The following is a 26,113-nucleotide window of genomic DNA, read 5'->3' on the forward strand; positions in this document are numbered from 1 at the left end:
AGCTTTATTGTTTATTATAATTCATTAACATATATTTTGGCAGTATCAGTATAAAATTTGAGCTAAAAATATAATGTAGAACATGAGTTACAGGGGTCTGAACAGCCCCGTCTCGAAAAAATGAACTCGCACTTTCTCCACGATTTCAGCTGATTGGCTTATCTGAAACAAAAAAAGTAGGCGGCGTTTTAATCTGTGAGCCTAAATGCACGGAATGATCTATCATCAAATGAATATACCAAAAATTGGAGTTTTGATTGACATTTGAAAAAAAAATCGTGAATATTGGGTTTTTTTTGTTTGTTTTTTGCTATAAAAAAATCGAAATTTTGAGAATTTTTGATTGTCCTTAGATCATTCCATGCGTTTGAATGTGCTGAATCCAACGCTTCAAGATTCAAGTTATTCGGTCAAGCCGTTTTTAAGATACGATGGAGGAAAGTTTGAAAAACAGAGTTTTTAGAAAAACGCGTTTAAAGTTTCAAGTTCGCTTTTAACTATGAAAATCTCAACTTACCCTCCATCGGCGATGCCCGGTCCATAGAGCATTCCTTCCTCTTCTTCTTGAAACTCTTTCAAAGCAGATTGTTCAGCTCTTGAGTCAATCCTGGCTTGTTTAACGGCATCACTTACGCGCCGCTCAGAACGTGAGATTCGCTTTTCATCACGTTTCTCAACATAAGTATGGGATTCGCGGCCAATAGGGCATCCCATAACCGACATTACTTTTAAAACACCTTCAAAACCTTCATTAAAGATGATAACTGATAAGTAACTAGCAATTTCAACTATCTTGGGACCAGAATGGAGATGCTTAGGAGCAAAAGTCCAAATCAACGAATTCAAAGATTCGTTATTGTTTTGTGTCTCTGCTCCTAAACAACGAATTAATAATTCATCTTTTGACAAATCTTCGAAAGCAGGTTTGATAACTGTTTGTACATTTGGTATAAGAGGTGGTTTATCGTGATGAAATTGGTCGAGCTCGTTCTTAGCTTCTGCCTTCCGCCATTTACACCAACTGTCTTCGCCTTCTGGACAAAATTGATGTTGAGGATTTTCATCTGAAGAACATTTGTGATAATACGTTGCCCAAACTTCCTTCTTCATATCTTCTAGCGAATCTGGATGACGTCGAATCGCTAATCCGTAGAATTTTGTTATTTCTTGAATAACTTTATCAGTAAGTTTACCTGGTCCTTTTCCACCGATTCCTTGATTAGTTTTATCTTTTTTAACAGCCCGAAGTCGTGTTCCCATTCTCTTTTCTACGTGGCCCACACATTCTTTTTTTGTTACTACAGTATCTCCATACGGTTTAGCATCTAGGATCCCTTTGAAAGTTTTACTGTCACCATCGCCAATGTATGTAAGATACTTTACGCCATATCTTTCCATAGACCTCAAAAACATTTGCGTGATGGCACTTATCTCCATTTTACCGGAACTTCCGGTATGGTTTATGGTGCATTCATCTTTATGCGCTTCATTCCACATGTCGTACCCTAAAGGATCCGTTTCTTTCTTACTTTTCCACTGATTACATCCACCACAAAAACTACTCATAACCATGACATCTAAAACTTTTCCGGTGTACTTTCCAATCAATGTAGAAGCTCCGAATAGAGATGAAAAGCCTCTTTTCTTCCAAGTACCGTCACCAGACACGATTAATTCATCTTGTGGTTTTCCTGCTACTTCATTCGAAGCTTTTTCTTGCGTGACTGCGAATGATAATAAAGTTTCACACAGTGACGATGTGGCAATATGAATGTTTTTCAGTAGTGCAGTATAAGTTGAATTTCCAATACCCGAACATATGTCCATTAAGCTGCAGAAAAGATTTATTCCTTCGTGACCAATTCCTAATAATCGCATCACAAATGCAAACCGGCGATTAACTTCAAATGCATTCTCGATCAACGGGCCCGAGTTTATAACTATCTGTTTTTCACACTCACATGATAAAATTATTTTAAAACCTAACCCTCGGAAACTTGATTGCGAAATAGACACATCACTTTTACAAGTTTTGCATATTACTTTTTCAGAAATTGCAGCGAATACAGAAACAAACTCCAAAATGCAATACGCGAAATTCGAAACAATGGGAACCTCCATATTCATGCTATTTTTGAGTTTTTTCGCCGAAGCTGATGTAAATTCCGTTTTATTTTGGGTGGTAAAACGGTTTCCAGAAAACGTTCTTTTTTTATTACGACCAGGATGAACATTTCCACTCGTACTTCCTTTCCGTCCACTCATTATTAAAAGTAATATTTTGTAGTTGTTGCACTCTTCGAAGTTCAACCAAGACTGAAATAACTGTAGTAAAATATTTAATAATTATAGAAATTCCTGTTTAAGCCTGTAGAAACACGTATAAACGTATCTATATAAAGGGTGCCAGGTATAAAGCCGACCGTACACAATAGGCCCGGACTCCGACTGCCAACTCAGCGCTTCGAACAGCTGCTTCTACTACCTGCTGTATCTTTAAAACGACATCGAATTTTTAAAAATCACTTTACTACCGTATTCTAGACATGTTAAGAAAGAAATTTATGAAAAAAAAAAAAATCGATTTTTTGAGCCCATCACATGGGATGACCCCCTTATGCGGCTTTGTGGACTTGGGAAGACATACCCCCGATGATTTGAAAAATAAAACGGTAGATCGTGCCTTAGTTTTTAAATTTGTACCTTTCAGAGGTAGATGGGTTCAATCCTTGGGTTGCTTCCTTTCAAAGAATGCGTGTAAAAGCGAACCACTACATAAGCTCATTTTAGAATGTATCGTGCTTATGGAAAATAGTCCTATATGTATTGATGCTGTTGTTATGGATGGTGCATCATGGAACCGAGGCGTTTGGGAAATTTTTGGTGTAGACGAAAACAACATCAGCTGTGAACATCCTTGCGATAGCTTGAGGCGATTACGGATGATATCAGATTTCAATCATTTACTCAAATTCTTTCGAACTTCTACGTTAGATGATAGACTTCAAGAATTCAAGGTATAATTGATAAATAATATTTTTGTTTAGTTGCTGTTATTATTACTATTGTAAATTTTTCAGACACCTTACGGAACTGTTGAAAAACGGCATTGGGAAGCTCTCTTAGAAGAGAAAAATTATCGGCAACCAAACATGAAAATTGCTTACAAGCTAACACCAGCGCACTTGAAACCAAAAGGCTTTCAAGCGATGAATGTTCCTCTAGCAACTGAAGTATGTATATTTCAAAATCTTTACTAATATCTACTGATAAAATAATCCTATTTTCTTTGATTACTTTATTATAAATTATCTTACAGGTGTTTGGTCATGAGGTATCTGTTGCGATGGCACACTACCAACCAATGTGCAATAAATTGAAAGATTCGACTCCAACGCAAAAGTTTATTGATCTCATTTTCAACTTAGTCCAAGCTATGTCATCGCGTATACCAGGAAATGCTTTGTACGCTAAAGATGATTGTCGTAACAAACAGGTAAGAATCATTGTAAAATGAATCAAAATAATAAAATATTGTAAGTTTGTAGGTTTAATTGAAAAATAACCAATTGAGAAAGCTTTGGCTCATATTACGATAATTGGTGGCATACCAAGACTCTCAGGTATTCAATGCAAAACGTAAACTTGTTATATTACAAGTAGTTTGCAAAAATTTATCTCATCAAAATTTTTGTAGGTGAAGAACGTTTCAAAAGAAATTTCAAATACTGTGTCTGTATGCATTCATGAACTCAAGAAATTGTAAATCTGCAAATTTTTCTGTTGTTTCATAATTTTTTTGTTATTGTTTTATCAATGATTTATTACACGGTCATAATGCTTCTATACTTATTTTGTATTAACGTATTTCAGGCAATACTGAAATTCCTCCAATTTTATGAAGATTGGGAAAAGTTTGAGAAGAAAATACCTGTTTCGAGGAGTACTTCAGTAGGGTTAAAAGTTACCTTACGGGCAACACTAGAAATTTTGGACATGCTCAAAGACGTATGTGATTCTAAATATTTGATGACAGCAACTTTATCCCAAGACCCTTTGGAGGTAGTTATACAAATCAACATTGTTTTACCATTACTTATTATTATTATTATTAATATTATTTCCTAATGGATATTTATCTACTTTCAATTTCAGAGATTTTTTTCTGTCATGAGATATTCTTGTGGAGGAAATGATCATCCCGATCCAAAAATGTTTGCCCAAGTATATCGCTTAGCATCTTATTTTTTCCTCATACGTCCACCAAGAGGGTGTAATGTTTCGGGCACGGATCTTCTAAAAAGTCCAAAAGTAATCGCATCTGCGATAAAACATTTTAAGGAATACGATTTAGATGCTATATTTGAAGAAAATACAGGTTGCAAGCATTCTGATTGGTGTTCAGAAAGTGAGATTGGAATAGAGGACGTGCAAAATTGCGTTGATCGCCGAAATGATACTTGCAAAACAGATTCATTTATGCCAGTAATTGAATCAATGGAAGAATGGCTAAAAAATTCGTGGTCAACTGATTGATTAATATTATGTTGTATTTTTTATTTATATTTATATTTAAATAAACATATAAATAACAATCGAAAAACGTGCGATATTTTCTTTTTAATAAAAATTACGTAATATAGGGGGGGAGGGGAGGGGCTGTGAAAAATCTTACGATTCTTTGCGACTTTCTGAATCTTTCTCGGACGACCGTAGCACGGTTGTTGATGCAACTTTTGTCTCGAGCTTGATGGCTCCGGTTCTGGTGACTTTTGAACAGCAGTAGTCGATTCTTGAGAGCTCAAAGGACAACCCGGTTTAGCTACAGCAGCTGCTTCATTCACAGCCGCTGTACACGATGATTCTTCTTGATGCAGAGATTGAGAGCGTTCTGAAGAAGTGCCTGCTCCTATTACCGTAGGTGCAGGCAATGGATTTCTTTCCTTTGGAGGAAGTGGTTCTGGGGTTGAGTCAGAATGTTCCACAGGTTCATACTGTGAATTTTGTACTTTTAGAGAAAGAGGTTTCAGGGCCACGGGTTCCGTAACTCTTTCGTTTTCTTCCATGGCGTCCAACGCTGCATCCAATGAATTTCCTGTCGTTTGAAAACTAAGTTTCGAGGCAGGGCCTGTACCTCCTATCGCTGCGGAAGATGAACTTCTCGTACGAAGGAGAAGAAGTTTCCGGACAGGTTCCGTAACTTCCAGAGCTGCAAACGACGAATCCTGGTCCGTTGGAGGAACAGGATTTGAGGCAAGTTCTGTAACTTCCGGAGCCGGGGCAAATGATGGTTCTCGTTTGCTCGGAGATTTACGGGTATCAGGTAGATTAGCTTCAACTTCCAATGGTGAAAGTGGCACTAGCCCCGCTGTCGGCCATTCGTTCAGCATGATGCTACCCAACTCGGTGTTCTCGAACCCTTCCAGAATTTCGAGCAACTCCTGATCTGCTTATCAAACAAGAAATGTTTTACTTTTACATAAAAAAAAGTTTGGTATGTTACATGGAATATTGAAATGGAAACACTGACCAGTATAATTGTTCTCGATGTCGCTTCTGGTGCTCTGCATCCCCGAGGGAATACTTCCGTCTTTTGGTCCTTTTTTTAAATCCTTTTGAAGCCCGCTCTCCGGGAGTGCCTGTAATAATTAAAAAAATAAAATTGAATGCTTATGCTACAGTTTTACTGTTGAGTTTGAAAAAGTACAACGAACATTTACCAACTCTTCCTCTGCGGTATGTAGAATTTCTTTCCTGACGTCGTGATCGTCGCTATATTTCAAGAGAGCTAAAATTCTTTTCTCCCGAACGTTCAATTTCTGAAGACGCAAATGAGACCTCTCATTGGAAGTTCCAACTTGATGGATATTCTTTATTTTACGCACCGCTGCGTTCCTCTGGTCGTACCACACCTGTAATATTTTATAGAAGGTGACCATCGGAAATTGTAAAGTGGTCAAGGTACAAGTTTCATGTATGACAAATGATTTTACCGAAGAATAAATTTGCTGATAAACTCACGTTTTTCCATTTCTTGGTATCTTTGGGTGCACCGTTTTTCCACAACGCGTTCAATTCTTCTGCCAACTGCTCCCACGAAGCTGAGGGATCGTGCGAACTGCCCGGCGTTCGAAATTTCCTCAGGGCAATGTGAGGATTCCGTTCGAGGTAGGCGATCATATGATCCAGTTGATACGGAGTCGCAGGAGATTGCGCCTTTACCGGGCTCCGTCCAGATTCATACCTGTGAAAAAAAATTCAGAATAAAATTCAAACAGAGTTAAAAAGTTGTTTGATGTAAGAGAATGCATCTTCCGAAGTGATTCTCTACTTTGCCCGACGAGTGCCAGCAGGGCCCAGCGATGTACATGTGATAGGCCGAGCGTCAGAGTCATGGCTCATTAGGGTTTTCGGTTCAGCGTTCGCCACAATCTTTTCCGAATCGACACGATGCTGGTGGATCAACTCCATGTTTGACGAAGAGCGAACATTCATTTTATTCGTTGCACGGCTTTGCGTCGTGGACACGTTGTGTACGTTGGAATGCTACAAAGTAACTGGCCGTTTCGAACCATCAGTGTTATGTTGTTCCTAATTTTGGCAAGCCAATGAACACTCAGTTTATGTGCGTAACGTGGCCGCAAACCAATTGTAGGTGACCTCAAGGAATAAACATGTTTACTTACATGAAAGAATTCCAGGAAATATGATGCAGCGCTGCTGACAATTGGATTAATTTGTCACTCGTACCGCTCGTGCTATGTCTCATTCTTATGTATTAATATTATTTAGATATTACAGAAACCCGTACATATTTCACTACCAAAAGGGAGCTTCGTAGACATGGAATAAAATACCGTAGACAACCAAAGTCAATATTACAAGAGTATACATCATTTCTTCAAACTCATATCCATATCAACGGTCCGTCGACCAAGTTGTCGTGTCCGCTCTTCGGAACGTCTTGTAAGCTCCAACGAAATTAATGTTAATTTATCTGTGGTGAGCCGACCAATCGAACCAGACTAGGGGAGAACAACACGGGCCAAGGAGTGTGAATGAAATTTATGTGTGAATGAATGTTTAATCGGGTATTTATATTTTTCCATATTTTTATTAAGCCTTTTTCACAATAAAACATCGCTCATGAAAACAACATTGGCGTATCATTATTTGTTACCAAACCCGCACTTCAGATGTCCAAATAAATATGGTTTTTGGAACGGTCGCTAATTTCATCATTCCCACTTGAAAGTATGCTATTTCAGGTTAATGAAACGATTTTTTTTTTTTTTTTATTGAAAATTCAAATCTCTGCATGATTTTTTGTCCAAAAAGATTTTTTTCAACATTTTTTTTTTTATATTAATAATTACACGACTTGAAAATATTTGGCATAGTCTTACACACAAGGATTGAAAATACATTGCAGAATTTTTTTTTTTTTAATTTATCAATTATTTCTCACTCTCCAAAGTGAGTGGGGTGGATTACACCCCCAATGACTTATACGTCACAATTTGGAGGTGTGACTACTAAGGGTTAAAATTGTAATGATACGTAATAATGAATTTACCGGCGAAGAAATAATTATCGGATTTAGCAACGGGACGTCAGAGTTTTCGCTACAAGATCTTCGGTGGCTCGCTAAGCGGGTCCGGAGAACTGGTGTGCAACCGCACAGACTACACAGGATATATTTTCAGGACAAAACGGTAATCCTGACTTTTCAAAAATGGCAAAACGACGTGATTGCAATATTATCGGACATCGAACTAGATGACGATGAACGCGAAGCCGATTGGATCGAGTGTCGTCATATCAACGAGGAGTAAGAAAGAAACCGAACCGTACACATCTGATGTTACCCACACAATCGAAGACACATCATTTCGGTAGCTTCTAGAAGTTTTTCAAGGATTCTGTGTTCCTGGTGGGAGGGATACGGCTATAAAAGTCTGAATTTCAGATCAGAAATATAGTCTTGCATCTTCAGCTCTCATGAGGAGAACTTCAAACAAAGCAGAATTAAAACAGCGAATCGATCTGTTCTTAAAAAATATTCACGACTTGAAAACCGTTATTAACCAAAAGTCAGAACTCAACAAAGTGATAAAAATGTTCGTAAATCTAAATTTATCAAGAAACACATAACTACTAATACTTTCCAAAAAAAAAAAAAAAATTGATTTCACAAAACTCAACATAGTTGCAAGCATGAACGAATTTCTGCCGACGAAGAAATTGACGGGGCTTTTCAAAATTTATAAAGTCACCAACATTCGACGAGTCCAAACAAAGTTTGGGCAGCGTGTCGTCACAGACCTGAACAACGAATTCTTCTTACCAGCATGGACCGTGCGACTACTGAACGTGATCAAGAACCAATTACAAAAACTTAACAAAAAACTTGCGAAGAAGTTTCCAATTATTCTACGTTTCAAAACCTTTAGGAAAATTGTATAAATTTTTTCACAAAGCTTTATTTTTCTGCTGTACCCCACATTAACTGTGTATATATGTACAGGCATCGAACTCGAGCTTCTCACCGACATAGACATGGTTATGTTTGTCGAAAAAGGTATTCGTGGTGGTGTGTCACAGTGCTCGAACAGATACGCGAAGGCTAACAACAGGTACATGGGGGAGGCATTAGATCCTGAATCGTTCTTGTCAAACTGACTGTATTTACGATTTTCATTATAATTATATTAAACGGAAATTTGGCAACCGAGCAAAATTAATGTATACCGATACCGACAGTTTGATTTACAACTTTACTGTCCCCGACACATACGAACATGCGACGGAGGACTTGCATAAATTCGATACGTCTGATTATCCGCTTGATAACGCTTATGGAATGCCTCCAGCGAACAAAAAAGTTCTCGGCTTAATGAAAGACGAGAATAACGGGAAAATAATGTGGGAATTTGTAGGATTAAGGGGGTCGTCTAGTGTGTCAGGTCAAAAAAAGCGATTTTTTTGTCTATAAAACACATCCAAAACATGTGTAGAAGATGTGAGTAAAAGCATTTTTCGAAATTCAAAGCCGAAAGGGGTCGTCTAGTGTGTTATTTCAAAAAATATCATTTTTTTTCATAAATCACGGGTAAAAACATTTTTCGAAATTCAAACCCATACAGCTACAGCCGTACACCGGAGTAGGAGTACGGAGCTTGTGGAGCCCGCTCCGCGTAGTCTTCCTCGCTCGATAAACTTTCGAAAAATAATTAAAAATGAATAAAAAGGGAAGTCACTCTGAACCAGTTCATAGAGATCGGACAAGAAAACGGAAATTCAGTGGAAATCGGTACACACAGGGCTGCCACTCTGCCTCTAATGCCACTATGTTGCCACTTTTTTTTATGATGCCACTTTTTTGCCTCTTTTTTGCAGAAATTGCCTCTAATGCCACTATTTACATGTATTTCATTGCGAAATTGAAAATTTTCATAACATTTGCGTGAAAAAAAAAATCGTGTCCATATGCTGTTAATTCGGTTTCAAATACCGCGCGTACGCTTAGTGCTAATTTGCGCCGTAGCGTCGCCATTTTCCATGGTGGTTTGTGTCGTCTGTCACAGCCACCATAATGGATTTTCGCCGCTAGTCGCAGCAGCCCCCCGAGGCACCACGTGGTCTCCGCGTTCCGCGTTTTATGTAGCAGTGACAATACAAGTGACGTAAGTATTTATTCTTATTTGTACGCAAGTTATTTCAAATAACAATGCCGTGGATTTAGTATATACTGCTGATAATGAGTTACTAGTTCAGTTAATTTGAGTTAACAAGTTAATACCCATTTCTAATGAAAGATTTGATAGTTAGAGGTTATGTCGCATCTGTCGTAGTATAGGTATTTCCAGAGCTTGACCAGACTCTGTCTTTATTATTTGAAGGCGCCAATGTTCTCGCGTATTATTCAGTCGAATTCAGTGTAGAGTGACATTATTTTCTTTTTCTTTTATAGTTGAGCGATGGTCCGTCAATATAAATTTCAAAGCAGCTGGCTGCTGAGGAATGATCCTTTAGGATATAAGGTATCCACGTGGTGCAAACAAATTGATACAGGCAATGAATTGTATTGTCAAATCTGCAATACCTCATTTTCGTACGTAACGAAGGGTTTTCATTCTATCATTCAACATTCTTCCTCCACAAAACACAAGCTGGAAGCTCGTACTAAACTGGATCAAAAGCAACTAAAATTGGATGGATCTGTTCCTGCTGAGGACGGCCGTGCCAAGGAACCGCAACGAATGGTGTTGTGCAACCAACTTGACGCTGATATGAAAGCTGAAATCATTTGGGCAATCAAAAATGTCCATAGTAATATGTCAGCAGCATCATGTGATGATTTGAAAGAAGTTTTCCAAGCCATGTTTCCAGGAGCTATTTCTGAGAAGTTCAGTCTCGGCCGTACAAAGCTAGGATACTTAATCACTGAGGCCTTAGGACCATATTTCAAGAAAATTCTTACCGACGATGTTCAGCAGTCTACAAGTTACTGTCTCTCATATGACGAAACAACTAATGTAGAACATAAAAAAGAGTTGCAGGTTAGAGTCCGATATTTTTCTGAAACTAACAAAGAAGTTGTTGCCCATCATGTACAAACATTTTTCATGGGTCATGCAACTGCCGAAGAATTAGCTAAATGCATCAATAAAGCTATTGTGGAAGCTGACTTTCTACAGGATAAGTTAATCATGCTGGGCGCTGATGGTCCGAATGTTAATAAAAAAGTATGGTCAATCTTAAATACAGAAGTAAATCAACTGCGTGGCAAGGGACTACTTGATATCGGATCGTGTAATATTCATATTATTCACAATGCATTTCTAAAAGGCCTCAGTGAACTTGGCAACGAAGTCAGTGACCTCATATTGCAAATTTACTATTTTTTCCATGGGTGGCCATCTCGCTGTGAAGACTTTGAGAAGTGTCAGATTGAAGAAAATCTTCCAACTAACCACTTCATCAAACACGTAGCGACTCGATGGCTGACACTAGAACCTAGTGCACAACGCGTTTTGGAACAGTGGAAAGGACTTACCAGGTATTTTCTACGGTTTATCCCGAATAAGAAAGATTGCAAGCAACTCATGGCATCACAAAAGTACCTTACGATATGTAAATACATACGGCAGAAAGATATGAAAGCTCAATTCTATTTTGTCATTGATAGTGCTGCTATTTTCACTAAATTTTCGTTACAATTCCAAAAAGAGGAACCTTTAATACATATTTTGTTTGACGAACTTCAAAATGTAATACTTACACTCGCTGGTCGAGTTTGTAAAGTTGAGAGCCTAAAGAATTATAAGAAAAATGATATGAAAGGACATATATTATTCGCGGACACCAATTTATGTCCAATAAATTCTATCGTGATTGATAAAACAGTGCAAGAATGTCTCAATGACAATGCATTGAGTGATAAGGAGAGACAACACTTCTTGCTGCAAGCTCGAAACCACTACAAAGAAGCAGCATTGCACATCTTGAAGAAATCCTCACTTCAAGCATATCCACATTCAAATCTCATCTACTCGTGCCGATGTCTACAACCACAGAGAATAAAGCGAACCATAAGCTGCTCACACATTGTAAAAATAGCGGAAGCAATGCCATTGCTGGAGGCTATTTCATCAAGTACACTCTTAGATGAATGGAAACTCCTACAATTAGAAGATCTACCAGAACTTGAACAAGATCGTATCGATCATTACTGGCAGAAAAATGTCTTCAGTGTGAAAGATTCAAGTAACATCCAAAAGTATCCAATAATCACCAGAGTTGTTAAAGCATGCTTGGCTTTAGCTCATGGTAGTGCGGACGTAGAACGAGGTTTCTCTAGATCTAAAAGGATTTTATCAATAGATAAAGCTGCAATGTCTGAAAGGACATTGAATGCTCGATTGACGATTTGTGATGGAACTAAAAAGTTCAAAAATAAACCCCATCTAGTTCCTATAACAAGAGACTTAACACTTCGTCTGTAAACCTGGGTCGTTCGTGTCCGAGCGAAAACAGTTTTGGTTTGTACCGGGAAAATAAGGGAAGGGCGAATGCTCCGTCCTACCTGTAAAAAAAGTTATATAGGAAGGGGATCTAACGCCCAAGTTTCGAAATTTTAGTACCTTCCAGGCAGTGGTGACGAGCGCACGAACTTTGCGGAGGACACGAAAGACCCAGGTTTGCAGACGGCGTGTAGTAAACAGGTAAGTTCGTAAAATTTTTTTTTGTGTTTTACAGTATCTTGACATCAGTAATTAGTCAGTATGCTTAATAAAATGAAACAACAATTCAATATATCGATGGTAGGCACGCTCCGAAAAAATAAGCGTCAAATTCTGATTTCGTTCGCAAAAAATATTTCTCTTGGCACGACAAAATATGGGTACGACGGGCAAAACATTTTGCTATCGTATTGCCCAAAAAAAAATAAGGTTGTTTTGGTCCTGTCATCTAGGCATAAGAGCGGTAAAATAAGTGAAGACAGCGATAAGCCAGAAATGATCGAATTTTATAACAAAAACAAATGTGGTACAGATGTTTTTGATCAAATGTGCGGAAATTATACGTGCGCTCGTATATCCTCACGCTGGCCAATGCGCTTTTTCTTAGGCATGCTGGACCAGGCCGGTGTCAACGCGAACATATTGTACAATTTTTTACCCGAAAATGAATTGACAAGTCGAAGAGAATTTTTAAAAACTCTGGCTCTGTCGCTCATCAAGCCGCATTTGCAAGAGCGTGTAACGCGGCCCGGATTGCACCGATCATTGGCTAATAGTATCCGCGAGATCTTGTCGGCGACCGAAATCGGAGAAAGACCACTGCTCGGGTCCGATAAAATGGATAAACGCAAGCGATGTTATTATTGCAAAGTTGAAAAAGATAAGAAAACGCAGTACTGCTGTGTAAAATGTAAGAACCCCGTATGCGAAGAACATCGCGCCGTATGTTGTTTTCAATGCTTGGAATAATTAATAAGCGTAATGTGTAATAATTCATTATAAAATTATTATTAGAAAGTATTTTTCATTGTCAAAAAATGAAAAAAAAAATTTTCGCTAATAAAATGTGTGAAAACCAATATGCATCGTACGTAATTTGTTGCCTGTTTTCATGTCCAAAACTTAAGCACTTTACTTTAGATAAATGAAACAAAATATTTTTTTTCTTCAAGCTGCACTATTTACCTTTAATTTAAAATTTGAAAAATTCCGATATCTTAATTTGTCTCTGAGTTACAATTTTTTTTGTAAATCAAAATTTTTTCCGGAATTTCTTCATTTATTCAACAAAAAATAAATAAAAAAATTAAATTTTCAAGAATTTTCCAATCGGCACTTTAAAATGAATGTTTCAAGAAGTGACATGAATTTTTTCAGAATTTTCTGATTGGATTAAGGGAGTGAAATAATGGCCGGACGCGAAAGACCCACGTTTACAGACGAGAGGTGCGGAAAATACCTTTACAGACGAAGCCCAGGCAGCACACTTGCTTCATTCACGTAGCTGCCTGATCACAATGAAAAAGTCAATGATACATCTGGTTTTTTACATAACTGATATGTCATATGTGCCCTACAAGGTACGTTGACCTCACTGTAACGTAACTGCTACGTGAAAATTTGATGTAAAATCCACAGAACAGATGTTACGTAACATTTAGGTCTCTAAGCATTCGTCTTTGTGTGGTCCAAAGAATTGATATATCTGTTACGTAATGACGTGTACATAAATAAAATATATCGCCGTTAACATTACCGATATGTATCAACGGATCTATTCTAGTGTGTTTCAAAGTATTTGTATCCTCGTTACATAATTCGTTTTATGTAACGATTATAGACCATTGCGAACGTATTTCATATGTTCCAGCGGATCTTTTTTTGTGTGTTTCATAGAATTGATATCCTTATTACATAATTATGTTTACGTGAGCAAAATCTGCAACGTAATTATATATATGTATATATGCGCATGGTAGTAGTCTGAATGAAATTTCATACAGTCGGTAAACACTGACTACATAGGTATAACGCCTTTTAAGGTAGCTAAAAGGGAATCGCCTGTGGACACCGAGAACTATAACAGCATTCAGCATTCGAAAATTTTTGATTCCTGCTTGAATTTCGAGAGTTTCTGTCATACTGCGGCGTGCCTATCGAATCGCAATCTAAGGATGAAGAATGCAAAACAGTGACTGCAGTATTCGAAACCGTATACATATCGACGGGCCCTAATGAAAAAGAGCCAACTCGCTAGGCTGGTTAGAAAAGAGCCAACTCGCCGGGCTGGTTAGAAAACCTCGCCAGGCTGGTTAGAAAAGAGCCAACATTTCGGCGAGATAGCTATTTTCCAACCGCCCGACGAGTTGGCTCTTTTCTAACCAGCCCGGCGAGTTGGCTCTTTTTCATTAGGACCCGTCACCGGCGATACGTACGAGTATACCGGTGGTCCTAAAATGGTGTATAGTATAGTAAGTCCATAGCGGTGCGCTGTACATAAAAAATTGGACTGGAAAAGTACAAGTGAAATTGTCAGACGCATGGGAACGAAGTTGTAATGTAATATGAGGCCCCACCTTTATTTTTTACTTTACGTTATTTTTCATTGCTTTATTTTTATCACATTAGATTACAACTGCGTTATATGACTTCGTCCCTATATGTGTCTGAGAACAATTCCACTTGTTGCTTTCTATCCCAGCTTTTCGTGTGGAACACCGCTACGGGTTTACTATACTGTAATCGTATTTTTTACCACTCTAACCTCAAAATCGCGACTTCGTCTCGATCTCTATAATAGGCTTTCGTGATAAAACATACGAGTCGAAAGTCGTATGGATAAAGTTTTTTGACTCGTGCGTTACAGCACTCGCCTTCGGTTCGTGCCGAAAACCTCACGTCTCGTCAAACCCTACTGAAAATCGAATCTCGGCATGGGATCTAATGTGCGATTTTATATGAGATATCATACGAACCTAAATAAGATCTCATATTGTCTCACATAAGATCTCAATAACGAATTTGAACACAGGAACTGAGTGAGATCTCATATGAAATGTCGTGTGAATTTTATATCAGATATTCTCATATCACATCTCACCGTACGAAAAAAACCTATGTAATGTAAACCTGTGTATAATTGTCAAAGAAATTAATAAAAAAGGGGGTTATTGTATGGAGAATGTCAACTTTCTTGGCTTTCATGCTATTCTTGAAATGTAAAATTGGATCTGCTATGAAAGTTAGTCGTTCATTTACACAACCACACCGATTTAATTTATTTTTAATCCTCAGCAGCAATCATCCAATATGTACGTAAAATAACACATATCATACAAGCAGTGCCATAGCTGAGTGGCTAGGTAACAGATTGTGGAACTAGACGGCCCTGGGTTCAATTCCCGTGCGTGTGTAAATTTTTTTTTTTCAGCAAAATTGGGTGCAATCATGCATTACGTAGCACATAGTGAGGTCATTTTCTCCATATTTGACAATTATACGTAGGTTTATATTACACAGGTTTTTTCCGTACCGTGAGATGTGATATGAGATCTGATACAAAACTCACACGACGTTTCATCAGATTTCATTCGGTTCCTGTGTTCAAATTCGTTATTGAGATCTTATAAGAGCTGATATGAGATCTCATTTAAGCCAATATGAGGTCTTATGTGAGCTCGTATGATATCTCATATAAAATCGCACATTAGATCCCATGCCGAGATTTTCAGTAGGGAAAAGACTTATGCATACTCGTTATGTACTAATACGATAATATAATATTTGATATTGCGCGCCAAGCGGATATCGGAACCGAACGTAAGGATGAGAATGCAAAACAGTGACTGTATTAATATATGTAATCGTAATATATATCCGAGTATTTTTATTCTAGCAAAATTCTCGATGTAATATTTGGTCGCACATTTTCATACAGTGTTTCACCTATCAAACGAAACACAGGCATAGTATAATTAATAATACTAAAGCCATTATTGTATATAGTCGTAGTCAATAAGTGTGACTTCCGCTTCCGACAGCCATATTGTCATCATCAACTCGGCTTGCAGCATGGCTTGCAGGCATCATGGGAGACGTCTTCCCCGCGCCCGCCTTAGACGGTGTGATCCGCGGCCATCTGATGTCGTATCAAAATATAATTAACTAAATATGTATTATTCCACCCAGTGTCATACAAGTAACAACATACAAGTGAAGTAGTGTTATGTGTACAAGACTTGAGCCAGTATCAGGTAAGTGCACATTTTACCCAAATTCATTCAAACTTCTGCTGCGCGTCTTTGGCATGACTTGTTGCGTCACTGCCGTGCGAACTTCTTTACGAAACTGGTAGCCCGTGCATTGAACTTCTCCTGAGTAAGATAAAAAATGCAATTCTTTCCACAAAATTTGCTCTCGATTATTTTCTTTCGCCACCTCATGATTATCAGTGTAGCACGTTTCATTGCCAACTCCCGCTGCCCACTGCTACATTCGGTTTCATCATCCTAGCATCCAGCTATTCGATAAGGAGTTTTATGACCAGCCACGCAAATAGCTACCAACCAAAATAGAACAGTAACGGTAAAACAGTAAACATTTAAAAAAAATAGAGGTGACTAATATACTCATTTAGTTATTTTCGAATTTCTGGAAACAAGCACCCTCATTGAAACTCTAACACTTTGCCCTTGTCTTCACTTATCTGAATGACATGGCCAGCAAGTTTACATGAAGCTGAAGTTAGCGGCCACTTCTTTTGAAGAGAATAATACGGTACAGTTAAATATGTTTACGGTACTAGAAAAGTGTTAAATTTTCTTGAGATTTGCCTGGAAACCCCCTTGCGTAGGGGATTGGCGAATGGCGTGCACTACTTTCCACGCGGTAGTGGAATGACTGCGAGTTAGTGCATAGATATAATCTGCATGGCGTAGCGTCAACAGTTTTGAATCTAGTTGCAAATCGTCCTGTGAGTCAATGGCGTTGCAAGGCAACTGTCTTGAAGTAAGATAAAAACTGACGATGAGAATTATAGTGGAAATACACCAGCTTCCAGAGAGGGTTTAGTAATCAACATTAGTGCACTTGGTGGACTAACTTGGGCTACTAGCTTCAGCTTCATCAAGTTTACAAAGGTGCAAATTAAAAAAGGCTTTGCTTCTTTGGTTTATTGAGATCTGATTTATATTTAATGAAATATTTGTGCTTTCTCGATCCGAATATTTTGTACAAATAAGATAACAATTTTTGTTGCCACATTGCTGTGAATGCAAGGTATATTTGTGAACCATGGACTATGTCTGATCCACTAACTGCCTCTTATTTCCTTGATACGTAAATAAAAAGGATAAGGATTGCGAACTCAGGGTGTCTAGTGCTCAGGGAGTCTAGTGCTCAGGGAACATCTTTAAACAAGAAATTGATAGGCAATTTCATGTTCATGGAGGTTTCAGGAAATTCCCAGAAATTCGAGTTATTTCTGGAATTTCGGATTTTTTTCTCTATCTAATATGATTTTTTACCCTGGTTTTGTCAACACCATATAATGCAAACATTTAATTTTGATAGTATTTTATTTAGCCACTGTGGCAAATCTGCTCTTCTTAACTGATGGCATTATTGAATACAGTGCTATATTTGTGCGCCATGTGAGTTCGATTTACTCATCTACATTACACAATCTAGTCATTTAAGTAGTAGAAGTGGTGTTTTTATTCAGAAAAAACCCTTATAAATCAGTGAAAAATTTGGAATTTTCAGAGAATTTTATATTTCTCAGTCACTGGACACCCTGTACACTGGACCAGAGTCCTTAGTTCACAAGTATAACCTTAATAAATTGACCGATAGTAATGCCTGAATGTCACAAAGAACCCTTATCTTTTATTTACAGATTATATGTGTGTGTATATTGTATATACTCATTGAGATGCCTAAGGTATTGAAAGATTCTCGGTATGTGACGAGAAGGCAACGAAGACGTCAAATTAAAGAAGAGTATCGGATAGGGAAGTGAATAAATAATCGATTTTTATTTTAATCGATTATTTTTTTTATCGTCGATTTTTTTATAACCGATTTTATTAATGGTGAACATCGATTTTTAAAAAATCGATTATTAGAATTACACATTTTAAATTGATTTTTGTAAATAGTGCCATCTGTGCGACGAATGGGTAAGTAAGTTTATTGAGCATGTCGATAAAAAAGCAGCGCCATCGGTACTAAGATATAATAAGCTGTGATATTTTTTGTTTTTATTTTCATCTTTTTGAAGTGTCAAAATAATTCCCATTAACCTTAAAAATGTCTTTCACTGGTAAAACACCTAAAAGTTGCTGGCGAAAGTATTTTGTAATAAATAAGGACAATGCCACTGCACAATGTAAATATTGTCCAAAAGCATTAAAAACGTGTAGTAACACTACAAACTTAAAACAGCATATGGAAAGGAAACATTCCGCTGTTTTAGAAGTTGACGAGGTAACACTAATCATTTAATGCAAAAAGTCATTATTTATTCTTTGTTATGGTCTTTATGAGAGCAAATCATAAAATTCAAATAATAAGTAAATTTTATATGCATTAATTGCAAATATTTTAGACTTATGAAAATAAAATTTGATTCTCTATTTCTTACTCCATAGTAACATCATTTCAGAGGTTAATAACGCATTTATGATTATATATTTCTCTATTTAATTCTGAAATCAAAAATGCATGTCATCAAAAGGTGTTTTAGCTATTATTCATTTTTTAAAAATTAATGTAAATAATAATTTCGATGAAATAATGAATAAATATTCAATTTAATTTAATTTTTATTTTTATCGCTACAGAATTCATGTGCAGTTGCTATTCAGGATACTAATAACTGTGATAATATCAATCCATTGGCACAAACTTCGAAAACAACTTTATCAACAGGAAGTGAGGCTTTATTTTCAACGCCAAAACGAGCTAAATTAAGTATTGGAGCTGCTTTTTCGAGAGTTTCTGCATATGCTCCAAATGGCGATAAAAGTAAACAAATAACGCAGACTATCGCAGAAATGATAACTCGAGACAGTCTTCCTTACAGTATGGTGGAAGGAATAGGATTCAAAAAGTTAATGAAGACTGTGGCACCTTTGTACAACGTTCCATGTCGCAAAACAATCACAGAACTTATCGACACTAAATATGAAGAAAAGAAAACTATTATCAAACAAAAATTAAAATCTATTAAAAATATCTGTCTCACAATAGATGAATGGAAGGATATGCAATTAAGAAGTTTTTTAGGTGTGACAGTGCACTTCATAGAAAACTATGAAATGCAATCTATGAGCATTGCATGTGAACCGCTACATGAGAACCATACCGGAGAATATTTATCGGAGATGATTCTTAAAGTATGTGGAGATTGGGATTTGTCTATTGAAAAAATTGTAAGTGTTACTACTGATAATGGCAGTAACATAGTTAAGGCTGTTGAAATTAGTTTTGGTCGGGCAAAACATATTCGATGTGTAGCTCATACACTGAATTTAGTGGTTGATAATTCAGTGAAATCTACTGAAGTGAAATTATTTTTGGATAAAGTTCGAAAAATTGTAACTTGGTTCCACCAAAGTGGCGTAGGCGCTGAAGAGTTGCGACAATTACAAACGCAGGAAAAAATTCCTGATGGAAAAGTGAAGCATTTAGTTGGTGACGTATCCACTAGATGGAACTCACAATTACTTATGATTGAACGTTTTATATTAATGAGTAGTACAATAGGATCTATTTTATTAAAACATCCAAATGCACCCCAAATGCTTCAAGCAAACGAAATTGTTGTACTTAAAGAAATAGAAAAAGTTTTAAGACCTTTTCACGATGTCACTGAAAAAATGAGCGCCGAAAAATATGTGACAGCCAGTAAAGCCATACCTATGATCAAGTGTTTGAGAATTCTATTAGATGCAACAACGATAGATAGTGATTTGGCTAACCAATTAAAATATTCACTGCAAACGGAGTTGATCAAAAGATTTGAAAACATCCAAAAAGTTCACCTTTTCTCAGTCGCAACTTTTTTGGATCCTAGATTTAAAAAAATTTATTTAGATGAGCCGTTATCCTTGTCAAAGACAATCGATTATACAAACCGATATTTGAGTTTGAACATGAGAAATGATGATGTTCTAGCAGTGACCCATTCTGAATCATCGGTTTCATCAGAAGTGACGGTTAACGGACAAGATATATGGAAGGTACACCATGAAAAAATAGTGTCAGCAAACACGTCAACGACCAAGAATACAGAGCTTGACTTGTATATTGCTGCACCGTTATCAAATCTTGAGGTAGACCCTCTAAATGTATGGAAAAACTATGAAGGAACTTTTCCAAAGTTAACGAATTTAGCTGTAAAACATCTCTCAGTGATGGCCACTTCTGCACCAGCTGAAAGGCTATTTTCTAAAGCTGGGAATATTTTGAGGAAAACTCGAAATCGTATTTTAGGAAAGCGATTACCAAAATTATTATTTTTAAACTCTTTAACAGAAGACTTATGGCAATAATTTATTGAAGTTTTATTGTATGTTGTGATTCAAAGTTTGGAGAAAGCTTTCTTTTTATTTTAAAATTTGTTTTTAAATATTAACGTTTTATTTACTACTTAAACTAATCGGTTTATTTTACTTCGATTCTAGTCAAATTTTAAGTGACATTAAACATTTGTAGCGATTATTTATTTTTGTTTTTTTTTTATCATTGGAGCTCAAAGATTGAAAGAAGCTTATTTTCCTTTTCAATTTTGATATTTAACAATTATCTTTTTATTTTTCTACTTGAACTAATCAGTTTATTTTACTTTGATTCTAGTCAAATGTTAAGTACAACTAAACATTTATGGCAATTATTTATTTTAAGATCATTAATTAAACTTAAAGTTTACGAAAAACTTATTGAATTTTCTAGTTTTAAGACTAGACTTTCGTTTTAATTATTATAAATATAAGCCAGTTAATTTCATGCTTGATTTAGTCTAATATTAAACTTGACTACTGATCATTTGTGATAATACCAATTCATATATTTGAATATTCGTTTTTTTCATTATCTAAACTTAGATTGTAGCAAGTGATGTGTTTTGTATTTTAGTTTTGAGACTAAAATAATCATATTTTTATACGTATTGTTTTGTAATATTTGTACCGAATTAAATCTTTAAGAATATTAAAAATTTGTATGTGAAGAGTTCGAATCTGAATTATTAAAAAATCTGAAAATCGACGATTTGACTATTTTTTTATACTTATTACCTCGAATATTTTTCATTCGAATTAAATATTCATAATATATTTTTACTAATTCATCTTATTGGCATTTATCGTATAGAAAAATATATAAAAAATCGAAATATGAACAAAAATCGATTATTTTTGTTTAAATCGATTTTTTACCAATCGATTTATTTCTAAACAAAAAAAAATCGATATTGAGCAATCGATTTTTCCGACTCGAGGTCACATCCCTAGTATCGGAAACTCTGTAATACCAATGACAATTCATCGATTCCTCGCCATATCCCAGCAACAGTTTGTACTTGTACAGATACAAAGTCTAATACAGCTGAGTTCAACAATGGTGGCATTACTGCAGACGTACAGCTTGATCCAATAGATTCCAACAATATTGCCTTAAGTGAACCTATTCACGAAAACCTCAATGATAATGTCAACTTTAGTGACAGTAGTGGTGGTAGCTTGCCTCAAAAATGCAAGCCGGACCCTAACATTGATAAATCAGACTTACGGAATGATCTTCGAAACTGGGTTGTTAATTGTTGCATCAATCATAGCAATGTTAATGCTTTATTGAAAATTTTAGTTAAACATGGACACGACGTACCTCTAGATGCAAGAACTTTACTTCAAACTCCTCGAAAGCTGGAAATTATTGATATGAGTCCTGGGCATTATTATCATTTTGGTCTAGCGCAAGGTTTAGTAAGAAGTGTTGCCAAGTATTATTCAACTGAAAATTGTCCGAAAGAATTACAAATCAACATTAATGTCGATGGACTTCCCTTGACAAAAAGTTCAGGCAGCCAATTTTGGCCTATACTAGCATCTATCGAAACAGATTTTTACACCGAACCCTTCATCGTCGGTCTATATCATGGTAATGAGAAGCCTCATGATAGTAATGAATTTATGAAGTACTTCACCGAAGAGTGTGATAGGATCATTGATGCAGGTTTGAGTATAGGTAATAAAACAGTTCCCATTAAAATTAATGCATTTGTTTCCGATACACCTGCGAAATGTTTCATTACTGGAACCAAAGGGCATAACGCTTATTTTGGCTGTGGGAAATGTGTGCAGGAAGGAGAATTCATTGATAATCGAGTGACATACCCTGAGACAACAGCAAGATTACGAACTAACGAATCATTTAGACTGAAAACCAATGAAGAGCATCACAAAAAAACATCTATCCTTGAAAACTTATTTATCGACATGATATTAGATTTTCCAATAGATTATATGCACTTGGTCTGTTTAGGTGTAATGAAAAAACTGTTACAGTTTTGGATCAAAGGAAACAAAGATGTTAGAATGACAAATTTTCACCGTAAACGAGCGTCAGATCTATTACTATCATTAAATAAATCCATATCAAAAGAATTTTCGAGAAAGGCAAGACCTTTGGAGGAAGTAGATCGGTTCAAGGCTACTGAACTACGACAGTTGTTATTATATACTGGACCAATAGTATTTCTCGATAATTTGCCGAGTGACAAATACAATCATTTCCTATGCTTGAGCGTTGCGATTCGAATTTTAGCGAGCCCTGAATACCACATAAAATTGAACGATTATGCCAGACAACTGCTACAGTATTTTGTTGAATCTTTTCCATTACTCTATGGTCACCAGCATGTGTCATACAACGTGCATAATTTGATACACCTTTGTAATGATGTAAAGTTGAAAGGGCCTCTAGATAAATTTAGTGCGTTTAAATTTGAAAATTATATGCAAAAAATTAAAAAGTTATTAATAACATCCAGCAAGCCTTTAGCACAACTTATAAAACGTCATCAAGAAGAATGTAAAATCAACGTCCAATCTGAAAAATTTGAATATCCAATCATAAAATATGCAAACATTGAAGAGACCAGTAATGGCAAAAAAAACATTCAATCTATTCGGTATCGTGATTTTTTTATAAGTACAAAAATTCCTGACAATTGCTGTTGCTTAAAAGATGGTGCAATTATCGAAGTATCGAGAATTCATCTCGAAAATAAAATAATATATCTAACAGGTCAGAAATTTTTAAACCCGAAATCATTCTTCAAAATACCATGTGAATCTTCAAAAATTGGAATACAACTTGTTGATAGACAGCATCAACTTGTGAAAGTTTGCATTTCCAACATTAAATTGAAATGTCTAAAATTCAAATTAACCGATAGTGAAAATGTGGTCACTCCATTGTTGCATCATTCATAACACGTAAAGTAATTATAAATATCATAGTAAAAACACAACGTCATTCTTAAATTCACGATTTATCTATTTTAAATTTCCCGCTTAGTCCCGCGTGTCACAAATGTTCGCGCTCTCGCTTTTTCTACAGATTTCCGGGCTGGCTGGTGGCCATATTGTTTTATTACGCATTTCGGTCGTAGCTCCCACGTGTCCAAGTATTGAAGTTTCGCATTAAATAATTTAATTACTTGAAATACATAGATCGATTGATCTCGATTAGTGTTATTGCGTCCAGTGCAGTCAGTGCAGTTAGTGTTGTACGCAGTCATTACGTCATTCTCACGATATATTCGGACTTCAATAATCAACCGACTGATCAGAATTGGTTCTGCCGGTTACATCTACACAATCTATAGGTAATTTTATTTGAATATTTTCCTATATAAATCGAATATCTTTTTTCATCGATGCGTCTATTTACACGGTTCCGTGATCCTGTTTAAGTCACGTAAACGGGCACGTAACCTAAGTAGAGTTACGCTAAATCTAACCTAAAAATTCACAAGTTATGCTTTGCGGGTGACAGACACCGGCATCGTGGCTTCTATCGCGCGCGCGTGTATTTTCGACATCAAAGATTTCGAACTCATTTTAACCTCTTCTGCATGATATTTTACTCAGATGTAAAACTTACACGTGAATTGCGCGACTGATTGTGAGTGTCCCTCAACCATGTGGATAGCCGCCTCGTTTTGGGATGCTCGAAATTTACGTATACAAATTTTTGCAATTCTGTACATAACCGTCCAACATGCGATAGCCAGACACAAGCCGCAAAATATACGTAGTTGGTGATCGCTTTATCGCTGTTAATTATGATTAGACGAACACGCTATGATAATTCATCAACTGTCCTCTTTTTCCATTCAAGAAACATGCCGTTGCCCTACGCTGTTGTATCTTTTTCAAATGATGATTCTGACGATGAACAAGTGACATCTGAGGTCCCGAGTTGTTGGTTAACTCCCAACAATACAAAATGCTGGTGGCCTAAGACAAAAAACATAAGTGCATTCATGGTTAAAAAAGTATTGCCCGATACTGAAGATCCTAAGTGGGAATTGTACGACGTCATATTCGAAAACTATTTTGGTAAAGTTTCTATTTATTTATTGTCTTGAGCAATGATCAAGATAGGCAAAAATCTGTCGATTAATTATATCACAGTCGATGTTTTAAATTATATCATCGTAAACTTGCTCGATTTAACAGTATTGTTGCGAATACAAGTCAAGGTTTTTTCATGGTGGATGTGCTCGAAAAACTTCTACTTTACTTATATGCTGGTTTTCTTTAGAAGGTATATACAGAAAATAGTTGCTTAAATGAAGCCTTGTATTCACAAAAATACAGATGATTATCAGGTCATGCGTAGTTGGGTAATAGTTAGAAAAATTTCCTGAATACCATACCAATAAACATTAATATTAATTTTAATGTATTATGTGTTTAGTATTTGCATTATTAGTACATATTTCCGATACCGTAGTTGTTTTACTACCTGAAGTTCTGAATCTTCATTTGAACGAAAATTTAAAGAATTTACCATGTTATTTTGTCAGCCAAAATTCGGGAAAAATTGAAACCTGATTTCAACAGTAGAGTTTAATTTTTTGACACTTCAAGTTTCAATTTATGGAAAATTTTAGTAAAAACCAGCCTAGTATATAAACCTGTTGCAATTTTCGTTTTAATAAAGGTTTGGAATTTCAGGCATGTAGCTTTTATTCCATGAGAGTATTAATATTGTATATTATTAGTCCAATGAATCTGAAGATATTGCCTTCAGGTCACACATTTGATTGGGTGAAGAGCTACAGCTTGTTAATTATAAACAGCAGGTGTCTATAAGACCTGGAAATCTGGAAAAGCTGGAAATGTCAGGGAATTTGTACTGTCTGGAAAACTCAGGGAATCTTGTCTCATTTCACTAAGTCGGGAATTTTTTTCGAGTCTTCCAACCTTTTAAATCTCAAATTCAACGCCTCAAACATCAAAATTTGTTATATTCATATTAATTTGTTATAAAGATCACCAAAGGTATTAATTATCAACAATCAAGTAATAATCAATTCATATGATAAGAATCTTAAGATTGAACCTCAGGCAATTTTTTTTGCCACTCATGTACACACATACAATTGAATTTTACGGACAGCATTCTTAGTTATTAGAACTTACATCAAAGTGAAGTACTCATAATCTTGTTGTAATGTTGCTGTGCATGAAGTAGCACTGGATAGCTAGTGAGTGCCGAAAATTATCACAGAGATGAAACGATATTACAAGTGTGTCAATAGCGGCCAATTGCACATTGCACTAGTTTTCAGATTTTTATGTCTCTATAAACAAATTTTTCTTTACATTCAGCAAGGTTAGAGATTGTGTTACGTTATTTCATTTCAATGCGATCTGGGAAGTAATTTCTGCACAAAAAATTCGGTAGAGAATTTAGTTCGCTAAATTACGTATATTGGGATAGTGGCAAGGGGCGAGAAAAAAATCGCATGATGTTGAGTCTTAATTATGTATGTAAGTACAATATATGCT

The 26,113-nt window shown here is 36.1% G+C and overlaps 4 protein-coding genes across 7 annotated transcripts; 3 read left to right on the top strand and 1 right to left on the bottom strand.

Annotated features, from left to right (window-relative positions):
* The first annotated feature begins 2,612 nt into the window (after positions 1-2,612).
* Positions 2,613-4,197, top strand: LOC124297942 (uncharacterized). The gene is made up of 4 exons (XM_046749407.1): positions 2,613-3,017; positions 3,081-3,233; positions 3,320-3,496; positions 3,874-4,197. The coding sequence occupies exons 1-4, from the start codon at positions 2,805-2,807 to the stop codon at positions 4,126-4,128; spliced, it is 798 nt and encodes a 265-aa protein (XP_046605363.1). The 5' UTR covers positions 2,613-2,804; the 3' UTR covers positions 4,129-4,197.
* LOC124297932 (uncharacterized) lies at positions 4,176-8,075 on the bottom strand. Of its 4 annotated transcripts, none has more exons than XM_046749384.1 (6): positions 6,332-8,075; positions 6,022-6,244; positions 5,715-5,912; positions 5,531-5,639; positions 4,676-5,446; positions 4,176-4,296 (listed from the first exon to the last, which is right to left on the bottom strand). In XM_046749384.1, exons 1-6 carry the CDS (start codon positions 6,493-6,495, stop codon positions 4,253-4,255), a joined length of 1,509 nt encoding a protein of 502 aa, XP_046605340.1. In that variant the 5' UTR covers positions 6,496-8,075; the 3' UTR covers positions 4,176-4,252. The 4 variants fall into 4 exon arrangements, with proteins under 4 accessions (XP_046605340.1, XP_046605339.1, XP_046605338.1 ...); XM_046749383.1 differs by having other exon boundaries at positions 4,176-4,321; XM_046749382.1 differs by having other exon boundaries at positions 4,176-5,446; positions 5,721-5,912.
* Positions 8,076-9,594: 1,519 nt separating this feature from the next.
* LOC124299318 (uncharacterized) lies at positions 9,595-12,008 on the top strand. Its single transcript, XM_046752459.1, has one exon. It carries the CDS (start codon positions 9,981-9,983, stop codon positions 12,006-12,008), a length of 2,028 nt encoding a protein of 675 aa, XP_046608415.1. The 5' UTR covers positions 9,595-9,980.
* Positions 12,009-18,335: 6,327 nt separating this feature from the next.
* LOC124299323 (uncharacterized) lies at positions 18,336-25,547 on the top strand. The gene is made up of 4 exons (XM_046752467.1): positions 18,336-18,512; positions 18,869-20,362; positions 21,542-23,919; positions 24,435-25,547. The coding sequence occupies exons 1-3, from the start codon at positions 18,336-18,338 to the stop codon at positions 23,522-23,524; spliced, it is 3,654 nt and encodes a 1,217-aa protein (XP_046608423.1). The 3' UTR covers positions 23,525-23,919; positions 24,435-25,547.
* Positions 25,548-26,113: the final 566 nt, after the last annotated feature.

Source organism: Neodiprion virginianus, chromosome 2, assembly GCF_021901495.1.
Source record: "Neodiprion virginianus isolate iyNeoVirg1 chromosome 2, iyNeoVirg1.1, whole genome shotgun sequence".
NCBI classification, from domain to species: Eukaryota; Metazoa; Arthropoda; class Insecta; order Hymenoptera; family Diprionidae; genus Neodiprion; species Neodiprion virginianus.

Coding starts and splice junctions, on each gene's coding strand:
- LOC124297942 (XM_046749407.1), top strand. CDS start 2,805: ATGGAAAATAGTCCTATATGTATTGATGCTGTTGTTATGGATGGTGCA. Junction 3,018..3,080: donor ATAGACTTCAAGAATTCAAG/GTATAATTGATA, acceptor TAAATTTTTCAG/ACACCTTACGGAACTGTTGA. Junction 3,234..3,319: donor ATGTTCCTCTAGCAACTGAA/GTATGTATATTT, acceptor ATTATCTTACAG/GTGTTTGGTCATGAGGTATC.
- LOC124299323 (XM_046752467.1), top strand. CDS start 18,336: ATGTCTTTCACTGGTAAAACACCTAAAAGTTGCTGGCGAAAGTATTTT. Junction 18,513..18,868: donor CTGTTTTAGAAGTTGACGAG/GTAACACTAATC, acceptor TTATCGCTACAG/AATTCATGTGCAGTTGCTAT. Junction 20,363..21,541: donor CACCGTTATCAAATCTTGAG/GTAGACCCTCTA, acceptor TCACATCCCTAG/TATCGGAAACTCTGTAATAC.
- LOC124299318 (XM_046752459.1), top strand. CDS start 9,981: ATGGTCCGTCAATATAAATTTCAAAGCAGCTGGCTGCTGAGGAATGAT.
- LOC124297932 (XM_046749381.1), bottom strand. CDS start 6,495: ATGAATGTTCGCTCTTCGTCAAACATGGAGTTGATCCACCAGCATCGT. Junction 6,245..6,331: donor GCTGGCACTCGTCGGGCAAA/GTAGAGAATCAC, acceptor TTTTTTTCACAG/GTATGAATCTGGACGGAGCC. Junction 5,640..5,714: donor CAGAGGAAGAGTTGGTAAAT/GTTCGTTGTACT, acceptor TAATTATTACAG/GCACTCCCGGAGAGCGGGCT.